At 37.8% G+C, this 17,120-nt stretch overlaps 2 protein-coding genes across 2 annotated transcripts in view; both read left to right on the top strand.

Annotated features, from left to right (window-relative positions):
* Positions 1–7,379, top strand: part of MRC1 (mannose receptor C-type 1) — a 60,005-nt gene extending 52,626 nt beyond the window's left edge. The window contains exons 27-30 of the mRNA XM_013949346.2: positions 1,804–1,920; positions 3,807–3,974; positions 6,620–6,673; positions 7,051–7,379. Coding sequence (XP_013804800.2) covers positions 1,804–1,920; positions 3,807–3,974; positions 6,620–6,673; positions 7,051–7,301 — 590 coding nt within the window. The 3' untranslated portion in view covers positions 7,302–7,379. The remainder of the gene's footprint in view (positions 1–1,803; positions 1,921–3,806; positions 3,975–6,619; positions 6,674–7,050) is intronic.
* Positions 7,380–14,272: 6,893 nt separating this feature from the next.
* The window catches only part of LOC106489951 (macrophage mannose receptor 1-like), a 31,790-nt gene continuing 28,942 nt past the window's right edge, over positions 14,273–17,120 (top strand). The window contains exons 1-2 of the mRNA XM_067292510.1: positions 14,273–14,333; positions 16,076–16,474. Coding sequence (XP_067148611.1) covers positions 14,273–14,333; positions 16,076–16,474 — 460 coding nt within the window. The remainder of the gene's footprint in view (positions 14,334–16,075; positions 16,475–17,120) is intronic.

The raw sequence follows: 17,120 nt of genomic DNA on the forward strand, positions 1-17,120 counted from the left end.
TAGCTCAATCTTTAAGACTGTGAGAGTTGTCACAGTGTGACCCAATTCCATGGGTCTTCTGAGTTCTTTTGTTGGCATGGCAGATGCTTAGTCTTTGGAAGCTGCAATGTTTGTTCTTCTGCATACTCAAAAAGATCTTGGCAGCTGTGCAAATATCAGGAAAATTTGTTCTTTGCTTTAAGTGTTAGGATTACGATTTTGAACGGCTTATTCTAGAAATTAAAGAACACTTTTTTGTCTTCAGAGGTCTAAGTTTCTGAAACAGCCTTTGATTAAGAAGAGTGGGGCAAAGAAATGAAAGAGTCTTAAGGTGAAGTTTGAAAGGAATTGAGTGATGATGTTGCCTGTGATAGCAGGTGGCTCAGTTTAGTCCCCAGCTGCCCTACATCTTTGTTGTTGGAATCTGCAGTTACATCAAAATTGCTTTTTTGTGTTAGACTAAGATTCCTGAATAAAGGGACTGACCATTTCAGCCTGTGTGGTAAAAGACTGTCATTAAGTGCAGTTTAAAAGTTGCAGGGGATTATACACAGACTTCACAGCACTGACTTCCCCTTCAATGTTACCCTTAATCTTTGATGCAACCAAACATCTGACACCATTCAGCAAAAGAGGAACAATTAGAAAAACATAAAGACTACTGCAAAAAAGAGGAACTTTCCATGCTCTGCTGTCCCTACTTGCACTCTGAGTTTTCTGTTTGCAGTTAGGCATTTTCTAATTATATCTCACCCATAGTGGAATTCTGAACCATAGTAGAATTTAGCACTAGCTCAGTAGTAATCCAAATGACTTCTATATTTTCATTCTCTGTAACTGTCTTCCTTACCTGAGGAAAAACACCTTCAAAAATTCAGCAGCCTAATCAAAACAGTGAAATGCCAGGCATAGCTATTGCTACATATCTGTTGACTGGATTCCAACCCCGCACAGAAAGAGAACAGAAGATGCACTTTATCAATTGTTTAATAACACTCCATACAAAGTCTCATTTGCTCTGCTGGTGCATTACAGGCCCCGTGCCACAACTTCTTGACCTTGCTAGAATGAATCATTATGGCAGAATGCCTAGTGTTGCAGTTGGATGATACACTAACTGGGCAACAGATGACCAAGATGATAAATACAGAAGACAGGGAAGAACAGTGCAAATATTGTCACCCCACAGTAAAAACTCAGGCTTCATGAAAATCTTTTTCCAATTTTCTCTGAGTGGAGCTAAATTCCCTGCACTTCTTCCATCACCAGGGGAGAAAGAGATTCTTTTAGAAGGTAATTCAGAGCAAGAACCTAATTTAGGTGCTATGAATCATGCTGTGGAAAATCTTTCTCTGTTGACTACAAAGAAAATGTGTGGAAGTAAACCTGGTTAAAGAGCATGCTTATGACTGTACCCCAGAAAATCAGCAAAGACTGTGCTATAGGCGAGTTATACAAAGGCTCAGAAAACATTTAATCATTAATGTATGAAGTTACATTGTGCATAGATTGAAGTTATGGCATTTTTTATTAAAAACTTGTAGGTGTTTTTGTTACTTGTTTTTTATTAATAACATATCAGTAGAAGTTTATATCGGATCACATATTTACCTGTTATATTTTGCCTTGAGTCATTGTTCAGTTGTGTTGCTATTTTCTAGTGGATGAGGAAACAAAATGCTAGTGCACTGTGATGGAAATGCTGAGAAATATATCAACAACAATGCAAGAGCCCTTCATAAGAAATTATCCAGAGTTTTTGTTTTTCATGTTTGCTGTGAAACTTGTGTCTCTAAGACATTTTCTTTTCCTTATGTTTTTCAGGGGCCTCTTTGGTGTCAGTTGAAGACTCAGCTGAAGCCAACTTCCTGGCATACACCATTGAACCACTTGAAAGGAAAATATCAACTTTTTGGACAGGAATGTACAGAAATGTAGATGGTAAATTCTTTACTTTTTGTAAAACATTTTTTCTGGTGAAGAATTGTCACAGGGTGTTTGATATGGGTGTTGAAAATTTTATGTGGTACCTGGTAATACATAAAAGTGAAATTTGGAAAGGTAATATAGTCTCATCATGGGGGAAGATGTAATTCAATGGTAATCAAGCAATAACTGATAATATATAAAAGAAAGACCAGGCCCAGCAAGTTCATCTTGAAGCAAGAAAAGGAATTCAGGATGCAGTAAGGCATAGGGTGCATATAGCAGAATACAAACTGGATCATGTTGGTAGTTGAGAAGAGCCAAAGTCAAATGGTTCTTCTCAGATCTGGAGAGGCCACTGGGTTGATGTGCTTTTCACTGAGATACTCTAATTTTTATGCTAGAGAATAATGTGATTAACATTACATCTAGTCTCACCATCCTGAATGACCTATCTTTAGCTTCAGCTGCCCCTCAGAACAAATTCACTTTGAAGTTGGAATTCATGTCTTTGGAATAATGCATCATAACTTTTTCTATTTTCTGCCTCATTGTGAGGAAGGAAAAGAAAGAGAAACAGGCAATAGGCTTATTTAATTAAATCTCACTTTGCTGATTATTGCTTATTCATTAATAAAATTAATATTCAGTTAAATAGTTATTTCTGTCTTAATAGACCTAACGGCTACTTCAGGTTTGTGCTGCTCAAACTAAAAACTCCAGTTTAATAATGTCAGAGGCAGGGCTGCAGAATAGTTCAGGGGACTTAGGTCAATTTTCTGGAGTTTTCGAAGATTTTTCCTATCACTGCCTGCCAGTTGAGGAGAAGACAAATACTCGATTATTTTACTTGAATCTTGGGAAAAAAAAGAAAGAAAAGGAAAGGTCTTCCATATAGGAGAAAAGAATTTGAATAGATTAATGATTTATAAACATAATACATATCAAGAAAAGCTGAGGTTTACCCATATGGTTAATTGACACGCAAAAATGGTTTCTAAAATTAGTTCTAGGGCAGTTGAAGAACAATACAATTTTTACAGTAATCATCAACATGAAGCTGATTCAGCAAGTAGATGCCATTGTATCATTAGATAATGATTATCATGATTTCAGCATAACTAAATTTTGTACTTTTGGAAAAGTGGTATCAAAATGTCATGCACTGACACGAATAGGGACAGGTATTAAAAAAATAACAAGTTAAAATATGAGGCATCTTGTAATAAAACATTAACTTTCAAGCTGAGTATAAGAATTTTCTTGTCTGAGTACAACTTAAGAGTCACAAGGGGCACATTTATTCTAAATAAATAACACTATTAAAAGAAAGAAAAAAAAAGGAACAGGAAGAAAGAGACAGAAAGTCCCAGCATTGTTAAACAACAATGATCACAAGATTTTTGAAGCAGATCTTCAGAAATGAAAATCAAAGTATGTAAGGTCAGTGGGAAGGAGCAGAAACTGAAAAATAAAGGGAATTAGAAAGACTTAAGGGGGGATTTTAAAAGAGTAGTAACCCCTAACCCCCTACAAATTACTTAGATAAAGAGCATTCTGTTGAAGATAAATTATGTGTTGACATCAATCGTTTCTATAACTGACTAAGTAATTGACATCATATCAATGCAGCAAGTTGTATGGGCAATAATTCTTTAAACTTTCTCTCCTTAATAACTTTACAAGTCAGACTGGCCCGCCATTTTCCAAAATTTGATGTTATCTCATTGACATAAAAACTTAAGGGCAGCCATAACGTGTCAGACCAAAAGTCCAAACAGTCTAATGGCCACAGAAGTGGCCACAGGTAAATTCCTTGGGAAGGCAATAAATGCAGAGCAGCTGTCAACAGGAAAATGAACACTATCTTGTTTTACCATATTCAATGTTTTTCCAATTAGGAGAATGGTTGTGGCTAGACAACACTGCAGTGAATTTTGTCAACTGGAATGTAGGAGAACCTTCACCTCAACAAAATGAGCACTGTGTTGAAATGTATGCAAACTCCGGGTACTGGAATAATATTTTTTGCAGTTCCTATAAAGGCTATGTTTGTAAAAAACCAAAAAGTAAGTGCTATGTTTATTAATTTATTTTATGTGTGGAGAGAAAGTGCTTCTTTTTTGCTTAGTATTAATAGATAGCAGCCATACACAGTGCGTTTGAGATGGGTATTTTGTGGTTTTATAAATGGGAGGGGATGCACGTTTGCATGCCAACAAAAAGAGAGAATAACTCTGTCAGAAAGTAGTAGTTCTGACCTGTGCTCCAGAAATGGATGTCCCTCAGAGCTGTTTTGAAAAGTATCTGTAACTGTACCTAGTGTATACACTTGATAAATTTGCCTGTCCTGTATCAATAATTGTCCAGTAATCACACTGGTAGTGCTGCATTTTGCACACGTGAGTTAGTCTCATCTCTTTGAAAATGTGTTACTCAGGGAATCTCCTCTGCTAAATCCAGGGAATCCTCTTTGCATATTTCCCTCTGGCAGGCTCACGTGTGTGCACTTTCTGAGTATGCAGTAGCACTTCTGTGAATGAAATATTTATGGATTGTGAATTAATGAACCCTTTCGGACCTTTTGTCTCTGTGTTGTCTGTTTTGAGAGGATGAATAAATGAAAAGCAAAGCAAATAACAGAATTTGAATGTACTAAAGAGAAAGTGTCCTGAAATAACTGAATGTGCAAATTTGGCAGCAAGTACATCTAGTGCATACATGTTTCTAAACGTCATCCTAAGCGTTTCTTCTAGCTTGTATTACTAACATTTACGAGAAGAGTGAAATACATTTAATAGCTGAATTATGCCTACTTCCTCCAGAAGATTGGAAATGGGAGAAATTCTGCTATCCTTTCTAAAAATCTGCTCTCAAATGCAAAATTATCCTGACTCACTCAGATGCTTGTAATGATGACTGTACATTGTACAGGAAATATTGCAGAACTGTCAGATATAACTATCCATTCAGAGTCTATTTCTCTGTCCTTTTACACTGTGCTTGACAAATGAAAATGCCCTTTATTTTCCATTTTCTATCATCGGAAATAGTCGTAGATATACGTAAGAAGTATTACAATCAATGGCCATCCTATTTAGTTGCACTTGTGCAACTGCACCAGTTTGCTCCTTTCTGAAGAAGCTGCAAAACTCAAAGCTGGGAGTGAAGTCTTCCTGTAAAATATACCTTACTTTCCACTCCACTTGTTCACGTAATTTTCACCTTAGCGATTTGAAATTCTATAACAGGTCTATTCCATAAAAAATCTGACTTTTTTCCATAAACAAAGGTACTCAAAAGAAATGTTCAGCAGTTCAATAGGTGCTTGTTGATTGTGCTACAAATACTGGCCAGGAATATCATGGTCAAGGGTTCTCACTCTCAGTTTTCAGGAATGGTATCTGTAAATATAGTACTTGTCTAAAATGTAGGTGGTCTTAGCATATAGTCATCTTTCAGTAAAAAACAACAGTACATGGTAACCATGATCAGTGCTATACTAAGCCCTGGCAGTCAACACTTTCTGTGAGAAGCAAGGAAATGCCTCCGTATTCCAAAAATTTTCCTATCAAATTAAGCAATGCAGCCAGAAGATTGTTTTCAGAATTTGCATAATATAAATTATTTCCTTGTATTGTTTGTTACATTTGTGAGATTGTTTTTACGGGGTGCTTTTGGACATAAAATAGCATTGTTAGAGAATGTGGAGTGCCTCTAGCAGGCACTTCGGAAGCTTGTAAACAGAGAAGGCTCCCAGTTTCCCTGTTTCCCATGGATTTACGTACTGGTGTAATGCAAACAAGTAACAAGCTGCTTTTTATTGTCAGCAGTATTAATGGATGCTTATCTTGATAAAAGCTCTTGGAAGCATCCAAATAAACATGTTTCGTTTTACTTTGAAGAGCTAGAAATTGAATAATATTTGTCTCTAAATGTAAAACTAGCAGGACTGACAGAAGCAAGGATTATTGGATCATTAATGAAGTCAGGCAGCATAAGTTGGAGGAGTTGGTAAAATTATTTCATTTTCTGAGCTCACTTTCATCAAAATAAAAGATGATGGTTCAGGATTTACTATCAACTGATTTATGTCCACACAGCAAAATGTGGATTTTCATCTTAAATGATAGCCCCAACAAGCCTGACTTCATGGTCCAGATCTTAAATCTTAAATGAGCTGCAAACATCTTAGTTTGGATGTGGTCTCTACTAAGGAACTTTGATGTTCAGGACTGGGTTCAATTATCTGTGTAGGGAGGGCTATTAAGGCCCCTTAGCAAACCCAATGTGTTTACACTCACTGTGATTATATAGAATACCAGCTACTGCAAGAATTTGTAATTATAGTCAGGATTATGTTTGAAGATCTCTGTCCTGCAAGATGCTCTGTAGACTTTCTTGTGGCTTTACACTGGTGTGGGGTCTGTCTCCATGGAGCTTGTTGATGGTCCTTTTTCTCTCTTGGAGTTTTTGCATCTGCTAGCATATGTACATATCTACTAGTATAAGGACCATTGTGCTGTGCCATTTGATAGGTGTATAAAGCTTTGTATGGACTAAACCAAGGTGTTTTAAGTATTTAGCGGTATGTATAACTGTACATTTCTTGGAATATAATTTTTATTATGCCCAAAAAACATTATTATTATAATATATAAATAGCAGAAATATAATAATAACATAATTCTTTTTCAATGTGTTTGAATGCCAGCAGCTGAAACACCACCAGCAGCTGAAATGCCACCAGCTGAAATGCCTACAAAGGGTAAGAATATTTTCTTTCAAGTGGATGAAAATAATCCCATGTAAGATCATAAACACAATGCATCATATTCTGTATTATGTATCTTAAATTTTCAGATATACCTGAACATCTGTTTCCTACAAGCATATTATTTCCTAGTAGAATATAATATACTCCATTCAGTGTTCAAATGCAGGTGTTTTAGAAAAAGTTTTGTGACATGACACGTAGTGTTAACCTTTAAAAATCAATTAATTTTATGTTACTACCTTTGTCACTCATTATCTGAAGCAAATGGAACATGTTTACTTAAAAACAGTGCTTTCTAAAGAAATTGCTTCCAGTAATCAGATAAGAAGTATGTATCATTGTCTTGATTTCTTTGTGTTTGTTTTCAGCAATGACAAAGGACGAGAAGGCGCCTAATCTAAACCATGGTAAAACAGGAGTTGTAGTTATTGTTGTGATCCTCATCCTAGTAGGAACTGGCCTTGCAGGCTATCTCTTCTACAAAAGAAGAAAGAATCGCTTGTTGACAAATGACAACTTTGAGAACAATTTGTATTTTAATAGTGATGCAGTTCCTGGAACTAGTGACACAAAGGATCTTGTGACCAACATAGAACCGAATGAACATGCAACACTCTAATAAAATAAAATTTAATGTAATATGTAATGTAAAATGTAGTAAAATGTGCCTTGTTTTAATAAAATTATGCAACTAGAATTAAGCCAAAGCTATTTTCTCATGTGCAAGTACTGTAGTAGCCATTTTTCAGTGTGTGCATAGTATTACATACAGCAGTTACTTTATTTCATAAGCATTCCATATTATGTAAGATTTCAGATCTTATGATCTGAAGGCCCACACTGATGAGTGTGGGTCTTAAGAAAAGAGATAATACTGACTGATTATTAAATAGAACAATGGAAATGGATACAAAATAGGAAATAAAATGTAAGATAGATCTTACAAAGAGAAATGCTTCCAAGATTTGAAGTTTCTGCCCCAGATTTATTTTAAACCATGCTAATGCACAGATTCTCCAGCTATTTGACAAACATCTCTGTAATTCTATCAGCTTTCGAGTATTCCTTCTTAGCTACAGCAGTGTTGTAGTTGCTAGATGACAAGCTTGTATTTAAAGCACATCCTTTTTGAACCATGTGGAAAAATAAATCCCTTTATTTTATAGTTTCAGTTCCCATAATTTCACGCACATAGAAAAGTAAGTATTCAGTTCTTGTAGCATATCTATTCTAGGATTTAATTAGGTAAAATGTGGGGGCAGGCCTCTGGAATGGAAAGGTGTAGTTGGCGTTCCCTCCCGGTATTCTGACTGGCCACAAGTGGGCTTGTCTGGGAGAGGTGGTACGGATGAGCGCAAGGCAAAACCTCCTGCTGTAGCAGGACAACAGTGACTGAGGAGGGGGAGGAACATTACCTATGCATATCCTGAAGGTTTGTGGGAGCACTGGATGGCTCTGATGGTGATCACATGTTGTAACTGCTCACCTGTACCCTTTCAATAAGTATCATAGCTTGTGCAGTGTGTGCTGGAAGTCAAGAAGGCTTGATCAGTTATATCAGTTACTGCTGATTTTATTTCCTTTCTACAATGGCTAGGTGTCGTGAAAGGAGTAATGTACTTCACTCCTAAGAGGGAAGCAGCTCTACGTTTATTGCAGTAAGACAGCGACTTAACAGAGCTCAATCATGAATAAGAATGATTTAACAAGGTTCAATTGGCAAGGTTCACTCAGTTATTTACTGCCTGAAGGACAGGGTCAGATGCGTGCGCAACGGAGACCCTCCCATTGAGTCACGAGGTTCAGACTGGACCCCCTTGCTTTCTAAATTCCTTTGGAGAGGAACCTAGGTGTGGCTGAATCCAGTCCTAGTCCCAGACTTGGTCAACAGTTTATGTCTAAAGGGGTGTGTGCAAAGGAGACCCTCCTGTTGAGTCACGAGGTTCAGACTGGACCCCCTTGCTTATAAACTCCTTTGGAGAGGAGCCTAGGTGCGGCTGAATCCAGTCCTAGTCCCAGACTTGGTCAACGGTTTATGTCTAAGGAATTATGTGCGCAATTAATCAGAGATATAACTCAGCAAAGTTTCGAGAAGTTCGCAGAAGTTCAGCATGCTATTAATCACTTATCGAGGATCTGTCGCAGGTAAGGAATCTCTCAGCCTCAAGGAGTAACCTTGAGAGGCGTCCCTGCTCAAGAGGAGGTTCTGCAGTGCAGCCCGCTGCTGTGCAGGAGAGCTCAATGGGCTCTGGGCTGCCCCCTATTTATGGGGGGGAGATGATTGACTCATATTTGCATACTAGACAGGCTTTAGTTGGTGCATGCTCAACTAGCCCCTACATATGTGCTGTTTACAGGGAGGTCATGTTGAGGGGGAGAGAAAACATCAGTGGGGGGGAAAGGAGCACACCGTCACACTAGGTCAGTTACCATTTCTGGAAATCTTAAATTCCCAAATGCAGAATTTATAATCCTAATTTTTGTAAATCTTGTAAAATGTAAATCATGTGTGAGTTCGATTCCTTACATAAAGGTGTGCAAGGTTTGGTTTGTAGTTTCAGATTTTGTTCTGTGAAATAAACAATAACTAGTTTTGATTTTTTAAAATAGTTTTGCATTTGTATAGTCTTGTCTATGTAAGGGTCTGTAATAAGTCAAAGTTAAAAAGGAGATTATATAGCCATATTCCATCTTGAACTGTGATGAAATAATATATATTGACCATATTTTCTTGTGTCTGTCCATGCATTATCTGCTTAAAACTGAGAGAAAAATGCCAGCTAAGTGATTTAGCAACAATCTGAGTTATTCATTCTCTCAGATAAGGGGAAATTTATTCTGGAATCCCATTCCTCCTCTGGCTCTGCTCCCTTTCTCCCAGTCCTTGACTCTGTTCCTGCTGCTCTTTCCTTTTTTAGTGACATCTTTACAGTTGTTTGAGCATTCTTTTCAAGGTGTAGTACTTTTAATGGTGATTCACCTCACCTCACGTGGCTTATAGGCAGCATCAAATTCACAAAGCAGAGGAAAATGGATATGCTGCTACCATTTGCTTCTACTTTTGTCTTCTATTACAAAGAGGCCATTGAGTTCTTAGAAAAAATCTTTTCCAGGCAGTGTCAAGATTCATGAAGTGAAGAAGGCCTGTAAAATGAGAGCAGTAGGCAGCACAGATCAGAAAACCTCCTGACTGAGTCTGACTAATCGTGTTTACTAAAGAGATGTCGTCACTGGTTTCAAAAGTATGGAGAAAATCTTCTGTAGGAAGTGGTGCTGGCTAGAAGGTGAAAGGGATAGGGAAATCAGCGATGTCAAGAGGCCCTGACTGGAGTCCCAGCCTCATTGTGCTGGCTGGTGTGCAAACCACAAAGAGGTGCGGTTAGGTGCAGTTTCTGCGCAAAAGAAATTCAGTCCTGTTTGGAGGCCCTGCACAGCTTTAAGGCTGTGCATACTGAGTGATTCTTCCAGACAACATTTCATCACATGTATATGTGCAAAGTATTGTTGGAAAGAAAATAAAGGATGAGGAGATGTCTTATTTCCTGGTGCTTTGCCAAAATTAGCAGGTACAACTCTACCGCTAATGTGGGTCAGTGAGAAAACCCACCTCCTGGACCTTGGATTGTCCTGAACTCATTTACTCATTTTACACTGTCTAAAATCCAGCATCATCTTCAAGTTGAAGAGCATTAAAAATTCCATGCCATCAATAGCTAGTAGTAGGTGTAGCTGCTTCTGTGAAATATTCCATCTGTTCTGCTCTCCTGGCCAAATGGATACAGCAAAAGTAGAGAAAGTTCCAAGTCTGAAACTATGTTCTTAGTCTAAATATGGATTTAAATCCTTTGCCTGCTCTTTTTAGAAAGAGTGTAAATAAAGATATGAAAGAGATTCAGAAGAGGAAATTTAAGCTGCATGATTTACTATCCCTCTAATTGCAATGCAATGGAATTGAAGCAAATTTCTCATTTAAAAAGAGCAAACATGGAAGCAGTAGCATGTATGGCACAGGAAATCAGTAAGTTTCCATTTACTAAGCTTAAGATAAATTCCAATACTTAAGCACCAGTACAGACTCTAACAGCAGATTTCAAATGGAAGGTAGAGAAACCAGCAGACTTGAACACTGTAACCGGTATCTAATTAACGTGGGATTAAATAGAAGACTTCTCCATGAGGGCTTGTAATCGTAAAAATGGACATTATGGAATTTCTTCTTCTTCCTTTTTTTTTTTCAGCTAGTATCTTGCAGTGATAGAGACTCATTCATTAGGCATCTGAATACAAGAATCCAAAGTTTTTAACAACGTTATTCCTTTGGTCAAACTTGTAACAAAACTGGTCATACATTTTCAAGAACGGTTGATAGAGTAGTTCCAAAACTACTGTTCTCTTTCCATAGCCTAATGTTATTTCCATCTTCCCTGGACACAGTTGTAATGAAATGGTTTTACCTAACATCACTTGGTGATCTGGCATTATGTCCTGTTCTCCTGCTGTTAAATTATAATGTTCCTGAGAAGTAATTGCTACATAAAAAAATGTTTCTAAGATTGGGATGAGGACATTATCCTTGTTGCTCTATTTGATTGAATATTGGCAATGTTTCATACTCATATGGATGCCATATAATTTGTTACTTAATGTATTTTGATCCATCACCAATTCTTTCAGCTGTTTTTTCCTACCAGCTGCTATTCTTGCTTGGATCGGTCAATCATCTTAGAACTATCGTGTTGCTCTCATGGTCTCTTATTTTGTTTCCTCAATGGATGCCGCCACTTATGGAAGGTTTAAACCTGTATGTTGTATAAATAAACATTCACAAAGGAATTTGGATCTTGCTTTTTTGAAATTTTCTTGCTGTAAAAAGAAACAAAAATAATTCTTGATGAACAAGATGAAATGGAAGGGCTGGGTAGAAAAGCAAAGGAAACTTTTGACTGACCACTATAATTCATATCCATAATCCCCTGATTCTGCCAAGATTTCTTGTATTTGTTCTTGGCAGCTTAAATAAAAGAAAAGAAGAAAAAAAAGTTGATGGTGTAGTATGAAAATACAGCATGAAAGTGCAAGCTGCCTTACGATGCTCTTTCAATCTGTTTGGAGCCTATCTAGAAGAATAAAAAAAGATAGTTTGCTCACTTTGTTTATTTAGCCAGGAACATTATTACTCAGTTTTCCAGCAGTGTCTTTTGAAAAGAATTTTGTGTTCAGTTGGCAACTTTGTGATTGTGCTATATATGGGGATTCTGGGTTGAAATTTTGTGTCAAGTTATATCAGGATAAATAATCATAATAGTCCTTTCTGGATTTAATATCAGTGTTTTGTGAAAATGAATTGTTTAACTTCTGTAGGGAAGCATCTACTAGAACCTGGACTGGAACTACCAATTTATTTCTGTGGGCAGCTGGAGAATGCCATGATGGTGATGGGCTACAGCATGTGAAGATTTGTCTGTTTGCGCATTGCTATGCCTCTTGATAAAATCAAGCTTAATTTTCATTTCCCCTTTTCTCCAGAAGAGTTCAGACTTCAGAGAAAAGGTGGTGAATTGGCACACTGTGAGTGTAATTTCCTGCCTGAGAAGCAGAGATTGGCAAAGGAACAATGCTGAATCAGCATTAGACCCTGCAGCCTTTCTTCCTCACCACTTCTGGGCTTGCAGGCTGTGCCTTGCTAAGTGGAAGATGCTAGAGTACATCTCTGCAGTCCTCAGGTTTCCTTTCCCATTTTCTAGTCTGTGATGGGATCTGCTCAGACAAATGTACAAACACTAAGGTGAAGCTGACCATAGTATGTTTTGCTCTTTTCAACCTCTCTCAGCAGGTCATTGATAGCAGTCCTTCACCAAATACCAGCCTTTCTTCAGAACAGGACTAGATTCTCTTTCCCTGTTGTAATTGTATTTGTTCCCTCCCTGCAGCTTTCAAGATGCTGGGACATTGTGTATCCTGTCTGCATAGCAGAAACACTAGACATTATGTTTCTCCTGACAAATTAATAAATAAAAGTATTTTCTCCATCCTCACATCCGAAGGTCCCCCAAAAAGGATAGCAAGAATTGCGTTAATGGAAAGTTGAAGTTGCATAGTCAAGCATTCCCATGCTGCTGAATACCAGAACTTTTTACTCCAGACTGGATGTAGTCATCTTTGCATATGTGTAACAATACACTCAGTAATTGTCCATCTGTTTCTTTGTCAAGACAGTCCTAGCTTTTCTTTCAGTTTCCTCAGCTCTCAGTGTCTTTCCTAGGCTCCTTCTCTTTCCTAGTTTTTGGTCCAGCTCTACCTGCTGGCTTTCAATTTTTTTCCTCCTACTGCTCTAATTCTTATTCTACTCTAGTTCCTTGTGTACCTTTTTATACCCTGTAAGTTATCCATCTGCATCTGAGTCAGAGCAGTAGTAGAGGTGGGATCCCTGATCTTTATGTAGGTGTCCAGTGTTCCTGTTGCCTACAACAGCAGCAATTTTCAGGGAAAGTCCTGTTTGGCTTCCCTAGCTTATAAAGGACCTTAAAGGGTGCTCACTGCAAACTGCATATTGGGAAAATTAGTCCAAACCAGCCTCTCCTGAATCTGTAGAAACTGAGATTTTTCGAAGGCCTTTCATTTGACCATACTCAAGAATACAAAAACCTACTGTAGGAGTACTTCTTCTCCACCCCCACCCTCTCCATGTTTCTGATTTTTCTACATATCATAAAGGTGAGAGTTTTGTCAAAGAAAATATCAGAATTTTGTCATGTATGGCTGAAGAATGTGCACTTTAGGGGATGCTAACTTTCATAGAGCAGAGATTATAAATGTAGGCACTAATGTTTATCAGTCTTGTTTTCCACTGTAGCAATAGTTGAAAATCTCTCAGTTTTCCAGTTATAATTTATTTTTGTCATAGAACTATGTGGCTTCTTTGCAGGGTTTTGCCAATTGCTGCTTTCAATCTGGGTACGTAGCTGTTGCATATAGCCAGAGATAGATCCAAAGAAGGGACAGATGCCTCCTTAAGAAGGCAGGCCCTTTTTCTACAGCTTTTCTCTTCTCTATGGAATTGCAGATGTGCGAAATTTTCATTCTTTCTAATTCCAAGGTCAGAGCTACTTGATTTGCAATTTTGTCCCAGCCAGTATTTCACAGTACTGCATTGCACTCTGCCTTTTTTCTTATTGACATGCAAAGCTTCCCCTTCTTTTCACCTTTTCCTTTATTTCCAATAAAGAGACATTCATGTCAAATTCTTCCTAAAAGTAATGATCCTGAATTGTAAGGCATATTTCCAGAAATCCACACTGAAATGTGACCTCTTGGATCTAGTATTTCCAAGGAAGAAAAGACACGTATATACAGTTGAGAAACCAGCTTAGAAAGCAAAGCTTATTCATTAAGGTATTATTTCAAAATTACTCATGTGACAAGATACACTTCCTTATTTACAGCCCAGAACTTCCCTGTATCTTTCAAGCCTTAAAAACCGAAAAGGATTTGCTAATCTGCTTCAGTGCAGAAAGGTTTTCCTGCAAGGCACAAATTTAGTCTTCAGCATCAGTTTGAGGTGAAGGAGAGAAGGAAGTGAAACATGCGGTAATGGCTGTCTACCTGCTCCTGATTTTTCTCTTTCCCTTTAGTACATGTCTTCAAGCGTCTGGTAAGTCTTTGTCTTCTGCTGACTATGGAGATTTGCAAGTGCTCTTTCTTCTGCCTTCCTGACGTTCTTTTTGGTGGAGAATGAATATAGTTTTGATCTGTTTGTGGCATGTAATTTGAAACAGTTTCATTCAACTCTTAAATTTGGTAATACCTGTATAGGCATTGTATATCCTTAATCCCAAAAGCTAGTTTTCAAGGAAGGATATGAGTGAAAGAAATGTGCAGATAGAGGCGTAACCTATAAAATATTGATTCTTGAAAATCAGCTAGCTGAATGTGGACAAAAACTGGTCTAAAATTACTCTATTGGAAGTTAAAACAACTCAGATGTACAAGGCAGTGTCCTCTCATGATGCACAGAACCACTGGTTGATGTGGTGCATTGAATTTCTCAGACAGCACATGTAAACTATGGCATACTGATAGTTGCATGTTGTAATCCTTTTCCAAGCTGAAGGCTTTAAGAAGGACGTTAAAAGTTGCTGTCTGCTAGATTTCATATGCTCCTACTGCTGAGAGGAAAGAAATGCTACCATGTCTGCTGCAACTCTCTCCCTCAGGAAACTCCCAGCTAGAGAACCAGTGGGAGTCTGGTGCTATCACTTGATCAGGAGCTCACCAACACTGCTGATCTAATCCAGCGAAGAAGAATTTCTTCTGGGCACATTTCCGGGCAAGACCAAGCTGGCTTTAACTCATCCTCTGCCAACCTTGTGAAGCACTGCTACAGCAGGAGAGCTGTGCTGGGGGGATGTGATCTAGCTTGGGTGGTGGCTCTGCAGCCTTTCAGTGAGATGACACCAAGGACGTTCTAACACTCCTGGCACCCCTGAGATCTAAGGGGTTATGCAGCCACATTTAACTGTTTCACTTGCCCTTGGCAAGAAACCTTGGCAGCAATACAGCTCAATGGGAGATAAAAGCGAGCTGTAAGATGTTACTGTCATTTAGAGTGGGACCTAAGGAATACAAGGCCATCTGCAAAAATGGTCAAGGATTAGAACAGGCTGTAGTTAATGTAGTCCTCCTTTTTTTGAAGTTGGTCATAAGAAACAATCGTCTTAACTCTTTTGTGCAATGCCTCACATTTCTATTTAAAAGTGTTGCTATAAATGGCACTTTGGATACTTAGTGAGCTTAACTGCTCAGAACTGAACTGATGGTACTGGAAGTTGTGGTTTCCCTCCTAAGAAAATCACAAGTTGAACTCTGTGAACAGTTTATTCACAGTTGCTGAAAACTTCCAAACTAATTAATTAAAAATGAAAAATGCTGCACTTGTTCAAAGAGCTGAAAAACACAATGTGATTTTGGTCAAGTATAACAGTGATTGCATTTTGAGCATGTAAAATATTTTTTAATAACTCAAAAGCAAAAAGCACTTTTACTTGCAAAATTAAAGCCTGTTTAATGTGCTGTGTGATGGTGAAAATTTGAAGAACTCATGAAATTTAGTAGAGGTCATTTTTGAATGACATTTTGAGAACAGTGTGCTTTAAAGAGGAATCTGAAGAAGAACAATTTCCCTTGAATTAGCTATATTTTCAGTTTGTGCATGTATGCATCTTAAGAACATTTTGATCAATATTTGTAATAGTGGTGATAAATCTCCCTTGATTTCTTTCTTTATAGACTCTAAATATTCACTTTTTGATGTAGAAAACTGTCAAATAGCTAGTAACCAACCTATCTCCTATTTGATTTCTCCTCAAATATTTGAATTTTCATTTTATTTTATAGATAGCGGAATATTTTCAATATATAATGAAGATAGCAAGCTCTGTGCCCAAGCTCAAAACTCTAGCTCAGTCATAACTGCCACGTGTGAGCAGCACAATGAGTTCCAGAAGTTCAGGTGGATTTCTGCCACTCAGCTGCTGAGCATGGCGCTGAAGCTGTGCTTGGGAGTGCTCTCCCAGGATGACAACGCTGCAATCACTTTGGAAGCCTGTAACAAGACAGATCCATTTCAGTGGTGGGAATGTAGAAATGACACACTTGCAACCCAAGGCAAGGATTTATTTTTCAACTATGGCAAAGGAAAGGGAAAGAAAATTAGGCTGTCTGAAGGATCAGGCAAAGGGAGCAAGTGGAAAATCTATGGAACCACAGACAGTGTGTGCTCTCAGCGCTATGAAGGTGAGTTCTGAAAATCAATCTCTACATTTCAAAGTAATTTAGCTGCCTCTAATTTTAAAACATTCTACTACCTGCTTGTCATCCAGCAGTCCCTCTTTGACAGTGACCTCAGTAGCAGAGATGACTACAAATAAGAAAGTAGAAATGCAAAGCAAATATGACTTAATAAATTTGTGCCTAACATAAAGAGTGCAGTTCTGTCAAATAAAAGTATAAAAAGACAGAGGCCTCTGTTGTAATCTGATTGGGGAATGGGAATTCTGTTGGTACAGCAACACCAGGAGGAGATCTATGACTCTTTCAAAATCTATCTATCTATCTGATCTGTTTGTGGAAGGAGTGGGGAATTCTGTTATATTTAAATATTGATTGTTGAATGACTTGCTTTGACCATGCACTGTTTCTAAAAAGTTATGTTCTAGTTAATATAAATGTGATCCAGTTCTAACAGTGTTTACCTGGAGTTCCTCAGGCCCAGCAAGAAAAAAAAGTAATTCAGCATATGATCATTATTTAGTCATCATTTGGCCTTTAGATGAGAAAACTACGTTCAAAGATAAAAGGAAATTAATTTTATCAAAACTACAGTGGAAAGAATATCATTTAAACCTTGAGAAAAGATGCAAACTTTACTGTCCAGAAACTT

Source organism: Apteryx mantelli, chromosome 2, assembly GCF_036417845.1.
Source record: "Apteryx mantelli isolate bAptMan1 chromosome 2, bAptMan1.hap1, whole genome shotgun sequence".
Lineage (NCBI taxonomy): Eukaryota > Metazoa > Chordata > Aves > Apterygiformes > Apterygidae > Apteryx > Apteryx mantelli.